Genomic DNA, 15,965 nt, shown 5'->3' with positions numbered 1-15,965 from the left:
TCCATTTCCATCTGTTTCCTAAGCTCGAAATTCCTACTTTCCCACGTTTCGATTGTTCATTTCTTTGCCTTCCAGTGTACTTGATTTTCCCTATTTCCCAATTTCCTGCCTCCATTCCTTCCATTTCGCAGTTTCACTTTCCCAATTCTCTTCTCTTTCTCCAAATTTGTCATGCCGCTCCGCTTTTTCAATGTTTCGACTCAGTTCCTTTCTTCAGTTCCTCCAATCTCTGCTTATCCACACGCAATCTTCCGTTCCTCGACTTTCTACCTTCCGATCTTTTGTCAGACTTGTCACTGGCAATATTTCAAATTTAACAGCTATAGTAACCTGTAGATTTTAGAAGGTTTCCTGTTAAAAAATGCGCGCATGTAGTTCTATTTATTGCAGCCATACGGTCTACAGAAATTGCACTTGGTTTTGCATGTCTAAACGTAAGCAGAGCTAAAGCTCAGATTGGCTGTCTATCTCTTTATCTCTAGATATTTTAACAAACTTTCTCCCCACTGACGACTTACGCCACTTTCATCATCACCGGCACATGTTCCCACCCTCGTCGAGGATCTCCTCCACGTTCAAAGTCGTTCTGCCTGTCGCGTCCCATCCCTCGCCACAGAAGCTCGCATAATTTTCGCGACCGATAAATACCAAAATGAGGCTGCTGATATTGTTGCAAGGAAGCCAGTCGTCAGCTGCTTTTTTCGCTAGGCGTGATCGAACGGTTCCAATGGGATGTTTCCTTTTACCAGGTGATCCTTCCGTTCGTCGATGTATCTCGCTCATTTCATACAAGCTATGAAATATTCAGGTCCGATCGTTACTTAGTCTGGTTTCTCTTGTTACCAAGCGCACGGATACTGTACGCGTCGTAGAATCTGAAATTACAGCGGCCCCTCACCGCGACTAATTTGACGCCGTATAAATCGATCAACCTTTCCGCACACAACAGGTTGCGCGCACCTGTGCTGTGTCACGTGCGATCACCTATCGTTCGTGATCGGCCAATACACACGGCCTCTTGGCCGCTATTTCCTATTGCAAGTCACGTAACGCTACCTTCCATTTCATTCTGACCAGGTGTCGGCTAGTTTCATTCCTTTGTCGCCCCGCCGTATTGGATTTCCTGGATTCTCATTAAACTTCTCCATTGCTTGATATTCTCAGCTGATTAAAATTTCCAATCGAGATCAATTCTTCTTTGAACGGTTTATCGGAACAGCTTGTAGCTTCGGACAGCTACTCAGCCTTAACCGGTCAGCTGTCTCTGACGAGTATACTCGTCATGAAGAAGTACTTTGCGTTATGACGAATGTACTCGTCGTGAAGCGATGACAGTATTTTGTGTCACGACGAGTATACTCGTCACGAAGAAGTGGCAGTATTTTTGTTAGGACGAATATACTCGCCGTTAAGTGATGGCAGTATTTTGTGTTACGACGAGTATACTCGTCAAGGAGGAATGACAGTATTTTTGTTAGGACGAATATACTCGTCGCGAAGTGATGGCAGTATTTTGTATTACGACGAATATACTCGTTACGAAGAAGTGGCAGTACTCTGCGTTCTGACGAATATACTCGTCGTGAAGTGATGGCGGTGTTTCGTGCCACGACGAGTATACTCGTCATGCGTAAAAAGTAGTTAGAATCTGTTAAAATTAAAAAATAATATGATTCTGTGTTATAACAGCCACTCATACTCTGTGTTTGACGAGTATACTCGTCATCTGTCGTATGTAAAGTATTCGTACACTATTTTTTGGAGAAGGAAAATTTTCCTTAAAAATGGATCGAACGACAGGAGCTCTTTTTTCGAAATGTCAGAGGAATCAGCTTGCTAATTTTTTTACGCGTCGTCTGGTAAATTAGCCTTTCTGACTCCTCGAAAGAAGCTCGAATCGTTTGATCCAATTCTTAAAAAGTTATTCTGTTTTTAAGAGTATGCGAATATCTTCTACGTTCAGTGTAGATGGAACGTGTAATGAAAAACATATTTCATAGAACGTTTAGAGTCTGACTTTTTAATTTTCTCGGAAAGAAATTCCATCTTGAACGCGATATATCTTGTTGCAAGAGTGCTATGAAAGAACTTGTCGACGATAGTTGCCGGTTTAGCAGCGTATCGGAGCATCGTGCCGAAACCGCATACCACGGAACCATAAATTCGATCGGTATACGCGAAACTCATGCAAACTGGCAGCCTTAAAATAAGAAAAATGAGGGAAACCAGGCAGTTCTAAGCAACAACGATCACGCATTGCGCTCGTTCAGGCCAGAAATGACCCACCGTTGGCCACGTGAAACTGTGTTAAAATTCACAGAGGTGCAATTATTTTCTTCGTGAATTCGTTCGAATAAAAATACTGTCAATTCGAAGATAAGCAGAACTTGGACTTTTCCAATGTTTTCCCGATCGGTAAATAACACCGTGGCAAATTTTTCTATCGTAAAATACCTTACTACCTGTCTGTGATTATTTGCTTGCAAGCCAAACTTTTGTTGCGATGGAAATTTGAAAAATTTGAAAGGCGCAACGTTGAAGGTTAAAACTGGAAAAGCGGAAATTGGAAAAGTTGATAGGCGAAGTTGGTAAATTAAGAGTTGAGAAGTTACGAAATTGAAAATTTAAATGGCAAACACGAGAATCAACGAGTCAAAAAGTTGCAAAATCGCAAGCTCTCGGTGCGGGAAACGCGAAAATGTAGGATCGTGTATTTGGAAATCTGAACGACAGAAATTGTGGGAAATTAAACAAATTCAATTTTCGATAATTTCTGATCGAAGTCAACCAAATTTGTATACGTTGCAATAATATACGCACGATGTCTCTGTACATACGTAGCCTTCTTGGCAAACATCCTCACAGCACCACCAATCACCCAAAAGGAAAACAGAAAGGACAATTAATGTTACAATTAAACTTTCCAATTGAAGTATTGGAACAGGAAAAACAACCGGTCTGACTTTAGTACTTTAGCAGGCGAGATTGGACAGCTTTCACTTGGTCATCGGTATACTTTAATTTCGTGCTGATGGAAGCTCTTCGCGAACAAACAAAATTTCATCTCGTTACGAAGAGAGTAGTTCGGTTCTGTTGATGAAAATAGCGCAAATTGATCTTCTAATTTATCTGTCTTCTCCACCAGTTTTCCTATTCTGTTTGTATCGTGGTATAAGTATAAACCGAGGAAAAGTCGATGTTGCACCGCAATGGTAAAGCTATTATTACGTAACAACGCTACTATCGATAAAAATTTGTTTTTCAGGGTATTTGTTCGTTGTAGCCATTCATATCATAGAAAACGATGGAGATATTTAGGTAGCTTCCTTTAGCTGAGACACCATGTATGCTAATCGATTAGGTTCAAGTGTATCAAGTTCGTTATACTTGTCATAGCCACTGTACGATATCTTTTAAGTTACTTTAGATACACTGTGTGTGTCATGAAACCGAGGAACTGTAGAAAAGTTAGGTTAGAATGCTGCCATCTTGAAAAGATTTTTGATGAACATTTTTTGTGCAGCAGATAATGCTACTACCTCTATAGAAGATGTTATGTTCTTTTGTAACGTTAATAAGTGTTAATAAGTAAGGTTAGAAGCACTATGTATGCCAAGGAACTCAGGAATTTTAAAGAAAACTAGGTTAGGATTTTGCTACCTTAGAAAATTCCTTGATAAAAAATTTAATTGGAAAAGAGAATAATATCACGTACATTTGTAGTATTGGCAAGTTTGAAGTAAGTATTACTACGCGCACATAGAATTGAAAATCTTAGAATTCGAACAGCTAGAATTAGATTAGGAATTAGGTTAGAATTTTGATGTCTCAGAAAGCTAGCGTGAACGTTCTTTTCACGTAGGAAATTTCTAGCGATACAACGTGAATTTGACAAAATTGCACAAATTCAAATTGAGAACGTGTTTGTTAGAGGCAAGATATCGAGCGAATGAAGCCAAGGACCGTGTGCTTGATAAACAAGAGAGCTACTAGGACAGTGGTGGATCATTATCGCGTCAGGTCACGGATACCTGATTACAGCATACAATGAACCTGGTCACGGCTACAATGTCCACTGGAATTATAACCGATCTCCGATAAACCATTATCTTTAGCAGACTTCCGTCAGGTTGCCAGCTATTATATCGCCTGGCTGCTAAAAATAATTTACCTGTTGTTAGGTTAACTACCTCAGAAATTAGAACCTTCGCCTCTCCCAACGAGTTAAGTTAATTACCTTTAATTAAAGTTGAAACGTATCGAAGATAAGTAGCTGTTGATAATTCTTGAAATTTCGTTTAGGAGATAAAAACGATAAGTCTGATTTGCAACTAGTTACTCCTTTTAATATTTCTTTATAGATCTGCTTAAATGGGTTTGTTCGTAACGAGGTTAGGTCGCTCAATTGTATTCGTGAAGACGCGAACTTGCATAAAAATCAGCCATCTCCTTATCGCGATTTCGTTTCGAATTTTCATGTAGTTCAAACGAACACCAACTTACTCGCTAAATTATTGAACAATTATTTTCCTCTAGTCTAAAATCACAGTAAATCAGAAAATGTGCCGGGCAAATAGTTTGGTATACGTGGCTGATGATGATGATATTAATAAACAATTAGTGAAGTACATTAATTATCGAGGCGCAGAGGCAGCAACAGGGCAGGTTTGATCATTAGAATTTCGTTAGTTTGCTCGATCGAACTGGCTCTGATTAAACTCGTTATTGGTAACTAGCCGATTTTCCAACCTGGTAATATTAATGTTCCCCTTAGAATACTAAATATCGGCGTAATTGAGCAGCAATTAACGTTACTTAACGTAAAGCAATTAGAAATGAAAATAAAAATCGTATCGATGCGGGATATAATTTTTTGTAATTGCTTTTTTTTTGTCGTTGTCCTATCTTTTTAATCTGTTGTCGGTTCTCTAATTTTGTATCGTGAATTTTCTGAATTTTTCGCACGGATAAATTTACAAATAGAGGAGCTTGTTTTTCGCGTAAAAAATTCGGAATTGTGTTTCGCACGATGTTCCGGAGGTGGAACGTTTAAAAATATGTAAAACAGAGATTTTATTCGCGAACATTTTCCCATGGACTCCGCGTGATGCAGCTCTTTGTCAAAAAACGAGTTTCGTTAAAACAAGAGATAAAAGGTTCGCTGGCGTTATGCGAATATTGTAATAATATGGCGCATTGTGTTATGGACATTGTATTAAATACTTCGCTGTGCGTTATTAACAAGTTAATTCTCAGTTAAATAGCATCGTTTCACAGTACATCGAAAGGTATTTGAATTTTAAAAATATACCTTCCTTGTCCACAGAGAAAAATTCGGTAACGTTTGCCTGAATGAACAATTCGGATAAAAGAACTGAAATTTGGCAAATATCGATTTTGGCAAAAATAGGTGAATTTAGGTGAACCTCAAATTAGACGTATTTCAAAGCTAAGTAGATTAAGTAAAGTTACTAATTTTTGATCGTTAGAAATCCGAAGCTCCATAATCAGAAACTCGATCAACTTCTAATTGAATAAACCAAGAAATTAGGGAAACTTGCAAAATTGGTAATTTCCCAATTAAAGAAATTACCAAGCTGAGCAAGTTTACAATTTGATAAAATTCCAATGAGATTTCTAAACTGGGTACGTTCTTAATTCAGATAAATTTTCAAATTGGACGAGCAGATTTTTAATTTGTTAAATTCTGAAAATCTCTACGGCCATCGATGTACTAAATTCACGAGAGACTGTAGTTCCCTCCGCTGATGGAGCTGCAATTTCCATCCTCGCGAATAAAAGTGTAGTGCTTTGTCTGCACGGTGGGAGGAAGATGGAATTTCATAGAATTTTGCGTACGATACCTGTTGCTGATTTTCTCTCTGTGTAGTCAATCGAGCCTCGACGCATTGCCTGGTTTCCAGGAAGGCCTGCCTCTGTGCCAGTTCACGGGGATGATGCGTCAAAACGCCTGCCATATTTGTCCCACCCACTACCACGATAGAGCTTAACAGCTGAAATAGAAAATTGAACATTCCATAGATATTTATAGTTCGTAACGTTAAAATTTCCAAGCTTTTACTACGTCTATTGTGTACCAAGCTACGTACACCGCTGTCTAATAAGCTGTTACGAAAGCTGATCGAAAATTTGTTTGCCAGCGATGAGCAGAAAGATTCGTAGTAAACGAGGCAACTGTAAATTAAACGCTTTCTCGGAGTATTGGGTTGGCAACTAAGTGATTGCGGATTTTGTCATTGGGTTAGGTTAGGTGGGTGGGGTTAGGTGTCATTAAGTTAGGTTAGGTGGGTTGGGGTTAGGTGTCATTGAGTGGTAATGCCAAAATCCGCAATCACTTGGTTGCCAACCCAATAATATACACTGACCATTACAATTTTGTCACTCGTCCTTTGAATAAACTAACACGTTCAGTAGTACCGCACTGTTATGCAACATGTTGGCGACGACAAAACGCAGTATACGTTCGCTTCTCAATTGGTACTTTCCGAGAGATTTTCAGTTTTATTGGACAGAAGTAGATTCTCTACAGACAGTGAGAATAAGCCGATTAAGAGGTTCGACATAGTCGAAGGAGCAATTTCAACAGCGGATTAGGACATTGTAAGAGTAGGATCAAGTGTGCAGCTAGAAAAAGGTTCTACGGATAAGGAGGCCGCCATCAATCCTTCCTTAAAACGTTTAGTTGATTCTCTTAGATGGAACACGAACTCGATACGATTGAAACGCGAGTCATTCGATCGATCAAGAATTTACTCTTTTCCAAATCAAACACTATCAAGTTTTGTTCGACAAGTCTGAGTATTTTCTTGCACATGTATTTGTATATTGACTTTTTGTTTATAGATTGGGTTTAGTTTATATATTTACGCAGCTAAAAGGTCTCGGATTTTGCCAGTACCACCTAGTGGCGAAATCCGCAATCACTTAGTTGCCAATAGATAGACAGATATATAGTGTAGTAGAAATATCGATATATTGATGCGAATAAAAAATAAATATACGCAATTTAGTGCTTAGACGCGAGTAAAATTTTGCGATGATGCGAACAAATGTTTGCCTGGCAAGTCGAAGACCTCTACAGATTTTAGATATTTGTCTCTGAGATTGTAGACATCATTGAAATTAATTAATTGTTGCGTAGGAAATCGAAAATTTATATAATCTAGGACCAGTGTCCATAAATTTTTAATTATCGATATAATGAAGATAAAGAGTCGATAAGATTCGTATTGATATTATCTAGGCTCTAGAAACAGTTGGAATTTTTCGAAAATCTCAATAATTTTTCGCCTAGTGAGACGGAAATTTAAACAACGTAGAATTTAGAAACAGCTGGAATATTATTAAATTTTAGCGAGTCTACAAATTTAGATGGTGCAGATTTTCGAAACAGCCGAGATTCTACGAAAATCTCGATGAATTTTTGCCTAGCAAATACCATATTTGCTATCTGAAATTTTATATCTGTTAGAATCTAAAGTTTAGACATACTGCGACGTTTACTTTGCTCTTCAGAAACTCTTTAGAAGAGAAATTTCTGCTTAGCGAGTTGAAAATGTAGAGAATAGACTCTGCACACAGTTGGAATCTCGCGAACATCTCGACAAATTTTTGCCTGGCAAATGGAAAATTTCTATAATTTCTAGACGCTGTTAAAATTTGACAAAGATCCATTTTTATCCATTGGAAATTTCACAAACATGTCAAATAAACTTTTTTCGTGGCAAATGTGTGCAATGAAGACCATTAGACACAGTCCAAATTTCACCAACATCTTGACAAATTGTTGCCTCGCAGGTGTAAAATCTATACGCTCTAGACGTTTCTTTACATAATCGAAAACTTATACACCGTCGAAATGCAAAAGCAAATTTGACCAGAATCTCCATAAATTTCTTCCTAACAAATTCAAAGTGTCCAGTCTAAACACCATTCTAATTTCGAGGAAATTTCGCTACTCTTTTCCCTGCCGTGTATGTATATGATAATAAAGGCAAGTTCACATCGAAATGGAAATCTAAAGGAAACACCACAAGTGGCCAGCGCCTGTGCCGAAGCTCTGGGATACATCAAAGAGGTAGGAGTTGTATGAGTGTCAAGTGTTTCCTGTTGCTAGGCCGGTACAGGCATTTAATTAGCATGGGCTTTGCAATTAGTATGGCCACGTGTATCGAGCCGTTGGCAACTTCGTAAATTCAATAAACCGCCCGGCCTTTGATCGGCCCTCGCTACTTTTCGTTACGAAAACTTCCGCCTGTCCAGAAATTCACAATTTCTACTTTCATATACAGGCTGATGAAAAAAATATATTAAACCTGTGGAAGATAATTTTATTCTGTATTTGTCATCCTTTTAGCATCCTTCACAATGTGATTATTTTCTTCGAATCAGCCGACGATACAAAGATTTAATTGGAGTCGAAATGGAAGAAAAATGATACAATTGCAGAAGAGATAATACGAACGTAATATTTTCCAACAACGAATGCATTTTTGTAGTACATATTTTATTTTATCGCAGTACAAGTACGTACATATTTTCATAGTGTTTATATATTGGGTTGGCAACAAAGCTGTGGTGGCACATGAGTCATAGGACGATGCGAACCGAGAGTGACTCATGTTTTTTGCCTCGAGACTTTAAGACCGTTTCGATGTACGAAATGTAATAATAAAAAAACCCCAAAAACAATATCGCCGCTGCGTGTAACCGTCTACCGGAGTCGAATTTCAACTTTCTGGCACTCTCTCGACCAGTATAAACAAACGAACACGCTCTCTAGGGCAGAGAGTATCTAATTTCCTTGTAACGAGTAGCATGGAGCGAGCGACGATTAAGACGTGTTGTGCTGACTCTGTACTTTGTATTGAGAACGATTTTTAAATACATTTGACCATAACAAGTATTAACTCGTTTTACCATTTGAAGCAACACGTTTAAGCATCCACCACAATGTGATTGCGGCTTTTGTCAATACAACCTAATGACAAAATCCGCAATCACTTAGTTGCCAACCCAATATATGAACACTATGAAAATATGTACCCGATACAATGTTCTTTATTTCTTTATTACACCCAGTGAATTTCGATAAGGTATGAAAAATGAAAAATGATATTTATTACGAATAGATAGAAAGTAAACGTAATTGTTATCGCTGAAGACGTTTGCCACTGTCGTCGTATTTTTGAAATTACTAGTCCTCGTTCTCGCTATAGTTTCTCAGAGGAAAACAAACGATCGATGAAATTCAAAATCGTAGGATTGAAATGTTGGAAAGAGCGGTAAGTTAGGCTAAAACGTTACGATTCGAGGTGAAAGTACAACTGGGTGGATTTTTGTGTTATCGAAGTTTTCTGCGAATTGAAGTCTCTCGGCGAGCGAATATAAAATATAATACGGTTGGAACTGATATTAAAGAAAGTTTCCTGATGGCGAAACTTATTTCAGACGATCGCTGGTCAGACGAATCGATCCGCAACAACCACCTGTAGCATCGCTGCAATCTCTTACATGTGCTGTCTGCTTCGCTTTCCAACAAATTTCACCGTTTTCTTCTTCCCTCTTTTTCACGTTTTTTAGATTTTTTTTTTTTTTTTTTTGTACGCATAAAAGCAACCTGTACCGTGTATGTCCCATTTAAACACACAGTTTACTCGTTGTTTTCAGTTTCCAACAAATAAAAACAGCAATTCTCGCTCGTACCTCCTAAACGTCCAAAGAAGTAAATCGGTTTATCTGTTTTATCGTGCAACGTGAAATTGGTGGAACGGTTGAGTGTAAAAAAATATCGTAGAATTTTTCGAGCAATATTTTTCTACGTATTTACAGGACGCTTTTTTCAACACGATTCCACGCTTTCTCGTGACATATTTGCAAGAACGAATTACATCTTTCAGATGGAAAGCTTTCACGCTGTTATGTTATGTTATGCGCTAACTTGTCGAAGACCAAGCATCGGTTTGACGTAATTTACAGATACTTCAGCTCGTTTCAATTTCATGGAAATTTCCAGGAAGAAAATTCCATTGGGTTGTGTTGAAGGTCACCACTTTTAAGAAAACTCTACATCTGGTCATTTTAGCTTTCTAAAAAGCACTGAAGCCATCGACAGCGTATAGACAAAAGACTGAGACGAAGGCAGACCATAAACAGTGGACAGGAGACGTTGACTTTGGGGTTTTTCAGTTTTAGAGTAACACTGCTTGCGTGCGGATCTGGACCAGCTCAAATTATTATTTCATTCTTGTATTTTCACTTCCGTATTTAAAATATATTTTTTTACCTTATAATTTATCCGCGCGTCTCTCTCTTTATACATCTAATAACCTCAAAAGGTTGGCAACTAAGTGATTGCGGATTTTGTCATTAGATGTAATTATAAAATCCGCAATCACTTAGTTGCCAACCCAATAAATGGAAGACAGCGATGTGAAGGACGTTGATAGTCGAATCCGTGGAATTTCCTTTTTCTTTTTTAGGGCAATTAAATATTAAAAAAGAAAATTCGCGAATGTAAATGGGTTAGCTCGTTTTTTTTTCTAACATCAAATTGAAAAATTGTCCGCCCTCGGCAACGTGAAATTGCAATTCCCTCGCAATTCGTTTCACGTAAATTTTTATTGACCATCGTTTCGAAGATCTTTTTATTTCCACGTTCTCGATGTTACAAAATGTAACATTTTCTTCAATATTTAAAATTCCTAACTATCCATCGAGTCTTCCGCAACGATTAATTTTTAGCCCAAATTTATTGCGCTTTTTTTGTTATTTTTAATAAAAATGTAGCTCATATTTCGAAAACTGATCGTACGGTAGAAAATGCGGGGAAAATTCGAATTTGTAGATTAATCTCCCTCGACTTCACTGTCGGTCAGACAGTCTGGCTAAAAATTGATAATTGTAATAAAAATTGACCAAAATTGATGAGAAACTATCGCGCTAAAAATTAGCAGACGAATTCTCAAAATTATTTCATTTTGGAATATCCTTCGTTCAGGAATTTTCTTCGCCTGAAATTTTACTTTCAAATTTCCCGCCACCGCGTTCCTTTCATTCTCATATGAAAAACCAATGTATTATCCATCCCGTATGAATAAAAAATTAGGGAAGAAGGAAAATGGAAGGTTCGACTTGAATTTAAGAAAATGTGTAATAAACCGATCGGAATTTGCAAGTCAAATTTGGACAGTTAACAAGGTTAGACGCCTTGGCAACATGTTAGAGGCAGCTGGTAGCTGTTGCACGGCGCAACTTGCGGGTTAAAGGCGCGTGAAATACTCTGCTGATATTTCGAGAATGGCGGCAGAAGCAAAATGAATTTCACGTGGCGTGCGTCTGACTTAGCCGGTGTCAAAGGCGATTGTTAATTGGAAAATCGTCTTATCAACCTGTTCGCTAGACCTGAAAGTTCTCAGGTAGGCGGAACTTTGCGAATTTTTTGATTAAAATGAAAAAAAAAACGGAGGGGGGAGCGATATTTTGTAATTCGATTAAAAAAAGTAACATTGAAAATTGAATAAGATGAAATAAAAATTGCTAAGCTACCACCTTTGAATCGTTTTAAGATTAAAAAAAAAAGAAACTTGAAATTTTGCAAAATTTCAAAATGACAGAGTTTTCGAGTGGAAAGCTACCAAGGCGAGGACATTCGTAAATAAAGAAATTCCAGAGCAAAAGATTTCCAACCAACTGATCGCTCATCTGGAAGTCTTTTTAAAGTGAAAGAAACTTCAAATTTTCAAAAATCTCGAAATAACGTAATTTCCGAATAAGGAGCTTGCGAGGTAAAGAAATTTCAAAGTAGAAAACTGCGAACTAAGAAAATTTCGAACCAGCTAATTAGCAATCTTAAGATCTTCGTAAAACCAAAGGGAAACAAAATCCAAGTTTCAAAAATTTCAAAGTAAAATAATTTCAAAGTAAAAAGCTCTCGAGGTAACAACATGTTCCTCATGAAAAATGTTTCAAACGAACCGATCAACCAGCCAGAAATCTTCTTAAAACCGAAAGCAAAGAAATGTCGAGTGAACAATTGTTCGATAAAATAATTTCCAGGTGAAAATTTTTCGGTGCAATGAAATTGCAAAATAAAATAGAGAAGATGTAAATAAAAAATAAAGAAGAGAAAGATATTTCCCTGAGAAATGTATTAACTCGTAGCAGAGAAGGAGTCGAACGATCCTGCGAAATTTTTGCAAATGGATTGACAAAAACAAGTTTCCTCTCCGACGAATTGAATTCGATGGATCCATTAAACCGTGTGCAGTCGTAACGTTTTAATAAAGTTGGTAATATTTCATTAAATCGGCCAATTGAATTACAGCGGAACAGCTTCGGCCGGAGATGAAGCTGGAAATTGCGTGGCAAAGTGTTTGCACGATTTTAGGGCTGTGTGAAATTAGTCGCCCACCTCACGGGATTAACCAGCTCGGTGTTAACTGTAAACGAGCGTTTAATGTCATAAAAATGTCGTTTATCGCGTCGTCAAGCATCTACAGCTGGTTATTAATCGGACCAGATACGATACGTACGTACTTGCCGATAATAACGATTTTCCGATAAACTAGAGTTAGTTATAATGTTGTAAAAGTTAGAATGAAATGGAGCAAAAGATATTGATCGGAGCAAATTGCTATTTGAATAATTCGATCTTCTTTACGGCTCGTCGGTAACAGATTCTGCGAGATGTTACGAAATATTTGACGCGGCCTTTTTTCTTTTTTTCATTGTCGTGGAATTTTTGTAGCATAAAAGGGAATTAGTTTGCGTAGAAGAAAAAAGACGTGGGATGAAACGGTTCGAATAATCCGAACGAGCGTAATAATTGTACGAAGCGGATGGGAAAGGCAGAGGTATTTTTAATTATCCCTGCGATGTAGCTGGTAATAATATTAACATTTATCGGAAACAGCGTGTCGCTGGATTTTTGAAAATTCCCAGCAAGCAGGCAACTTTTGTGTTTTATCGTTGAAGTGAATTCTCCGACGCTTTCGAGAACGATTTCCCAAGTATTGGCTTGGCAACTAAGTGATTGCGGATTTTGTCATTAGGTGGTATTGACGAATGCGCAATCGCTTAGTTGCCAACCCAATAAAGTCGAGGGAAACGTTTCGGGGGAAAGTCCGAGACGAATTGCCGGAAATAAATTTCCAGGGAAAATATCGACAAGGAGATAAAAAAAATGTTGGCCAGAGATAAAATTTAGATTTAAATAAAAAGAGGAATTGCCAAAGTTGGAGAGAGAAAATTTGGATAATATTCGAAGGGAAATGGAAATGTTAAAAACGAAAATTTGATATAAATTGCTGGAACAAAAATTCGGGACGAAATCGCCAGAAAAAAATACTAAACGTATTTTGAAATAGAAAATTCAACTTGACGATATAAAATTTTCTGCTTTCATAAAAATAATAAATAATTAAATATAATTCTGTTTCGTACAAGTATAAAATTAATTTTTCCAAATATTTGTAGAATTTTTACGAAGATTACGATCAAACAGCGGAAGTTAAATTTCCTGGTAACCCTATGGCTCTGTCAACTTCCTTCCCGCCCATATTTCCGGCTAGGCTCGACCAATAGAAATGCTGCGCTGAAAACGGCAATTGAATTTTCCGCTTCAAGCGGTCGACGATATCACGATTTTCCCTTTTCACCACTTCTTCTACGAAAACGTTTCCCTCCTCCTCGTTTACACTTTTCCATGAAAAATTCCATAGGAAATCACCGTTCACCTACACGAATTTGAGAAACATCGAGAAACATTCGAGAAACTCCGTTTTCCAAATAATAAACACGTATCGGGAAAATTGAGATTCGTTCAAAATTGAAAGTGGAAATGTTTTATAGTTTACAAAATATTGAACACATTTTATATTCGTTTTATATCTTCCAAATACTTAAGCTGTTTTATATTCCTTTTATATTCTACGATATATTTAAAATATGTTGTATTCATTTTACAGTTTACAAAATATTTCAACTATTTTATCTTCATTTCATATTCTGTAATATATTAAAAATATTTTGTGTTCGATTTATACCTTACAAAATATTTAAACTATTTTATATTCAGTTTACATTTGGCAAGATTTTTGAAACATCTTATATTCATTCTATACGTTTCAAAATATTTAAACTGTTATATAATTCATTTCATGTTTTCAAAATATTCAGACAATTTTATATTCACGTGACATTTTCCAATATATTAAAAATATTTTTCAGCGATTTTATAGTCTGCAAAATACATAAAATGTTTTGTATACATTCTTCACTTTATATCCCATATTCATTATACGATACTGTTTATTATAATTGTTGACGATACAACGATTTTCATTCTATCGTTTTGCCCGATTAATTCTTCTTCGATAGTTTCAAAAGGAATTCCAAAACGTCGAAATACGCGTATGCTTCACAGTGGTAGTTTTACGAAACGCGATGTCTCATTTTAATATCAACTCGCGATTCGAAATCCGAAAGGCTGTTTACAACAATAACGACATATTGAATTTCGCGTTAATTAAAGGAACGATTCGTTGTGGTTTCCTATCTATCGCTGCTGTTGATTAATCATCGTATATCATTGAGCAGCAGAGTGCCAATAACCACTACAAACTCAAATATATCATTCTGCCTCGTGTTCATTAAAACGTTCCATCTAGTAACTTCCCTCCACTAGAGAGAAGAATTCTAGTGATTTACGTCAATCACTGAGCGGCCATGTCAAACGCTCGCCGCGGGTTAGCTATCTTCTCATTCAAACATTAATATGCCAATTTGCTTTTATCATAATTACTTGGTCTTTTTTTTTATTCCATTCTTCTCTTTTGAATGCAGAAAATTTTAACGCGACGGATAAAATTCAGAGATTAAAACCGCGTTATTATTATCGTTATCGATGTTTCGAAATACGAGGGAAATTTGAATCGAGCGATAATCGCATTGTTCGTTTCTATGTACCTTTTTTCCATCTAGAAAGTTTCCAATTCGACGGTAATTTCGAGATAAAAATTAGTATTATTGTTATTATTATTAACGTTTGAAAAGACGACGATTTAAATCGAGCGATGATGGAATATTTATTTATTCCTATGCGTTGCCTTTTTTTATATGAAATATTTCAATCCAACGATAATTGAGAGATCGGACCAGCGTTCTTCTTATTTTCTTTATTATTAACGTTTGAAAGGCAGGATTGCAGTCGAACGAGGATATATCGTGAATTTTTCGAAAGGCGAAAATTTCAATCCGCCGTTAATTGGAGAAACCGTGGAAACTAGCGTTGTCATTAAAAAAAAAAAAAATGAATTTTAATGGAACGATAATCGCGAATTCGCGAAACGGCCGAACGTCGTCGTTAATTTTTCAGTGCCGATAAAATCGCAACGAAACGCAAAACTGGGATTTGGCGGAGAGCGAACGTTCGTTGATAATCTTTCGAATATTGGCAATTTCAATTTTCTACGCTCGTTGAAAATTTCATCTTACGAAAATCACTGTCGTCGTAAATCAGTCGCCAAAGCCGCGACAATTCGAACCAAACAACAACAGAGATTGCTGCGTTTAATTAATTCAATTAATTCTCGAAATTCATTATTGAAACCACGAGAATTTAAATTTACGAGAAACGCGGTCGTCGTTCGTTCGTCGCAACCCACGAATCATCGCGAGATCGCGTTTGATGATTTCTTCGAACATTTCAAATCGACCGAATAATACGCACCTCGTGGGCAAACAACCTTCTTTTATCGTCGATCTCGTTCTTTTTCAAGACCCATGAAGTTTCAATCGAACGATAATCGCGGAATCGTGAAGAGGAATAGTTTCACGTTACGAAACGATAATTCTGCGATTGTGTTTGCCAGAGGATCGCAAACCTCCTCGTCCAATAGCCATGGCCATCCATTTTTCATCGCCTTAAAATTCATCCTGCTCCA

The 15,965-nt window shown here is 37.1% G+C and overlaps 1 protein-coding gene across 2 annotated transcripts in view; it reads right to left on the bottom strand.

The window, feature by feature from the left end:
* The window catches only part of LOC122576494 (adenylate cyclase type 6), a 96,382-nt gene that overhangs the window by 23,803 nt on the left and 56,614 nt on the right, over window positions 1-15,965 (bottom strand). For both annotated transcript variants that reach the window (XM_043746881.1, XM_043746882.1), the window contains one exon: window positions 5,865-6,014. In XM_043746881.1, the coding sequence (XP_043602816.1) occupies window positions 5,865-6,014 (150 nt within the window). The remainder of the gene's footprint in view (window positions 1-5,864; window positions 6,015-15,965) is intronic.

The sequence above is a fragment of the Bombus pyrosoma genome, linkage group LG16 (genome assembly GCF_014825855.1).
Source record: "Bombus pyrosoma isolate SC7728 linkage group LG16, ASM1482585v1, whole genome shotgun sequence".
In the NCBI taxonomy this organism is placed as follows: Eukaryota; Metazoa; Arthropoda; class Insecta; order Hymenoptera; family Apidae; genus Bombus; species Bombus pyrosoma.
This window is presented reverse-complemented; position numbering and strand designations above follow the sequence as displayed.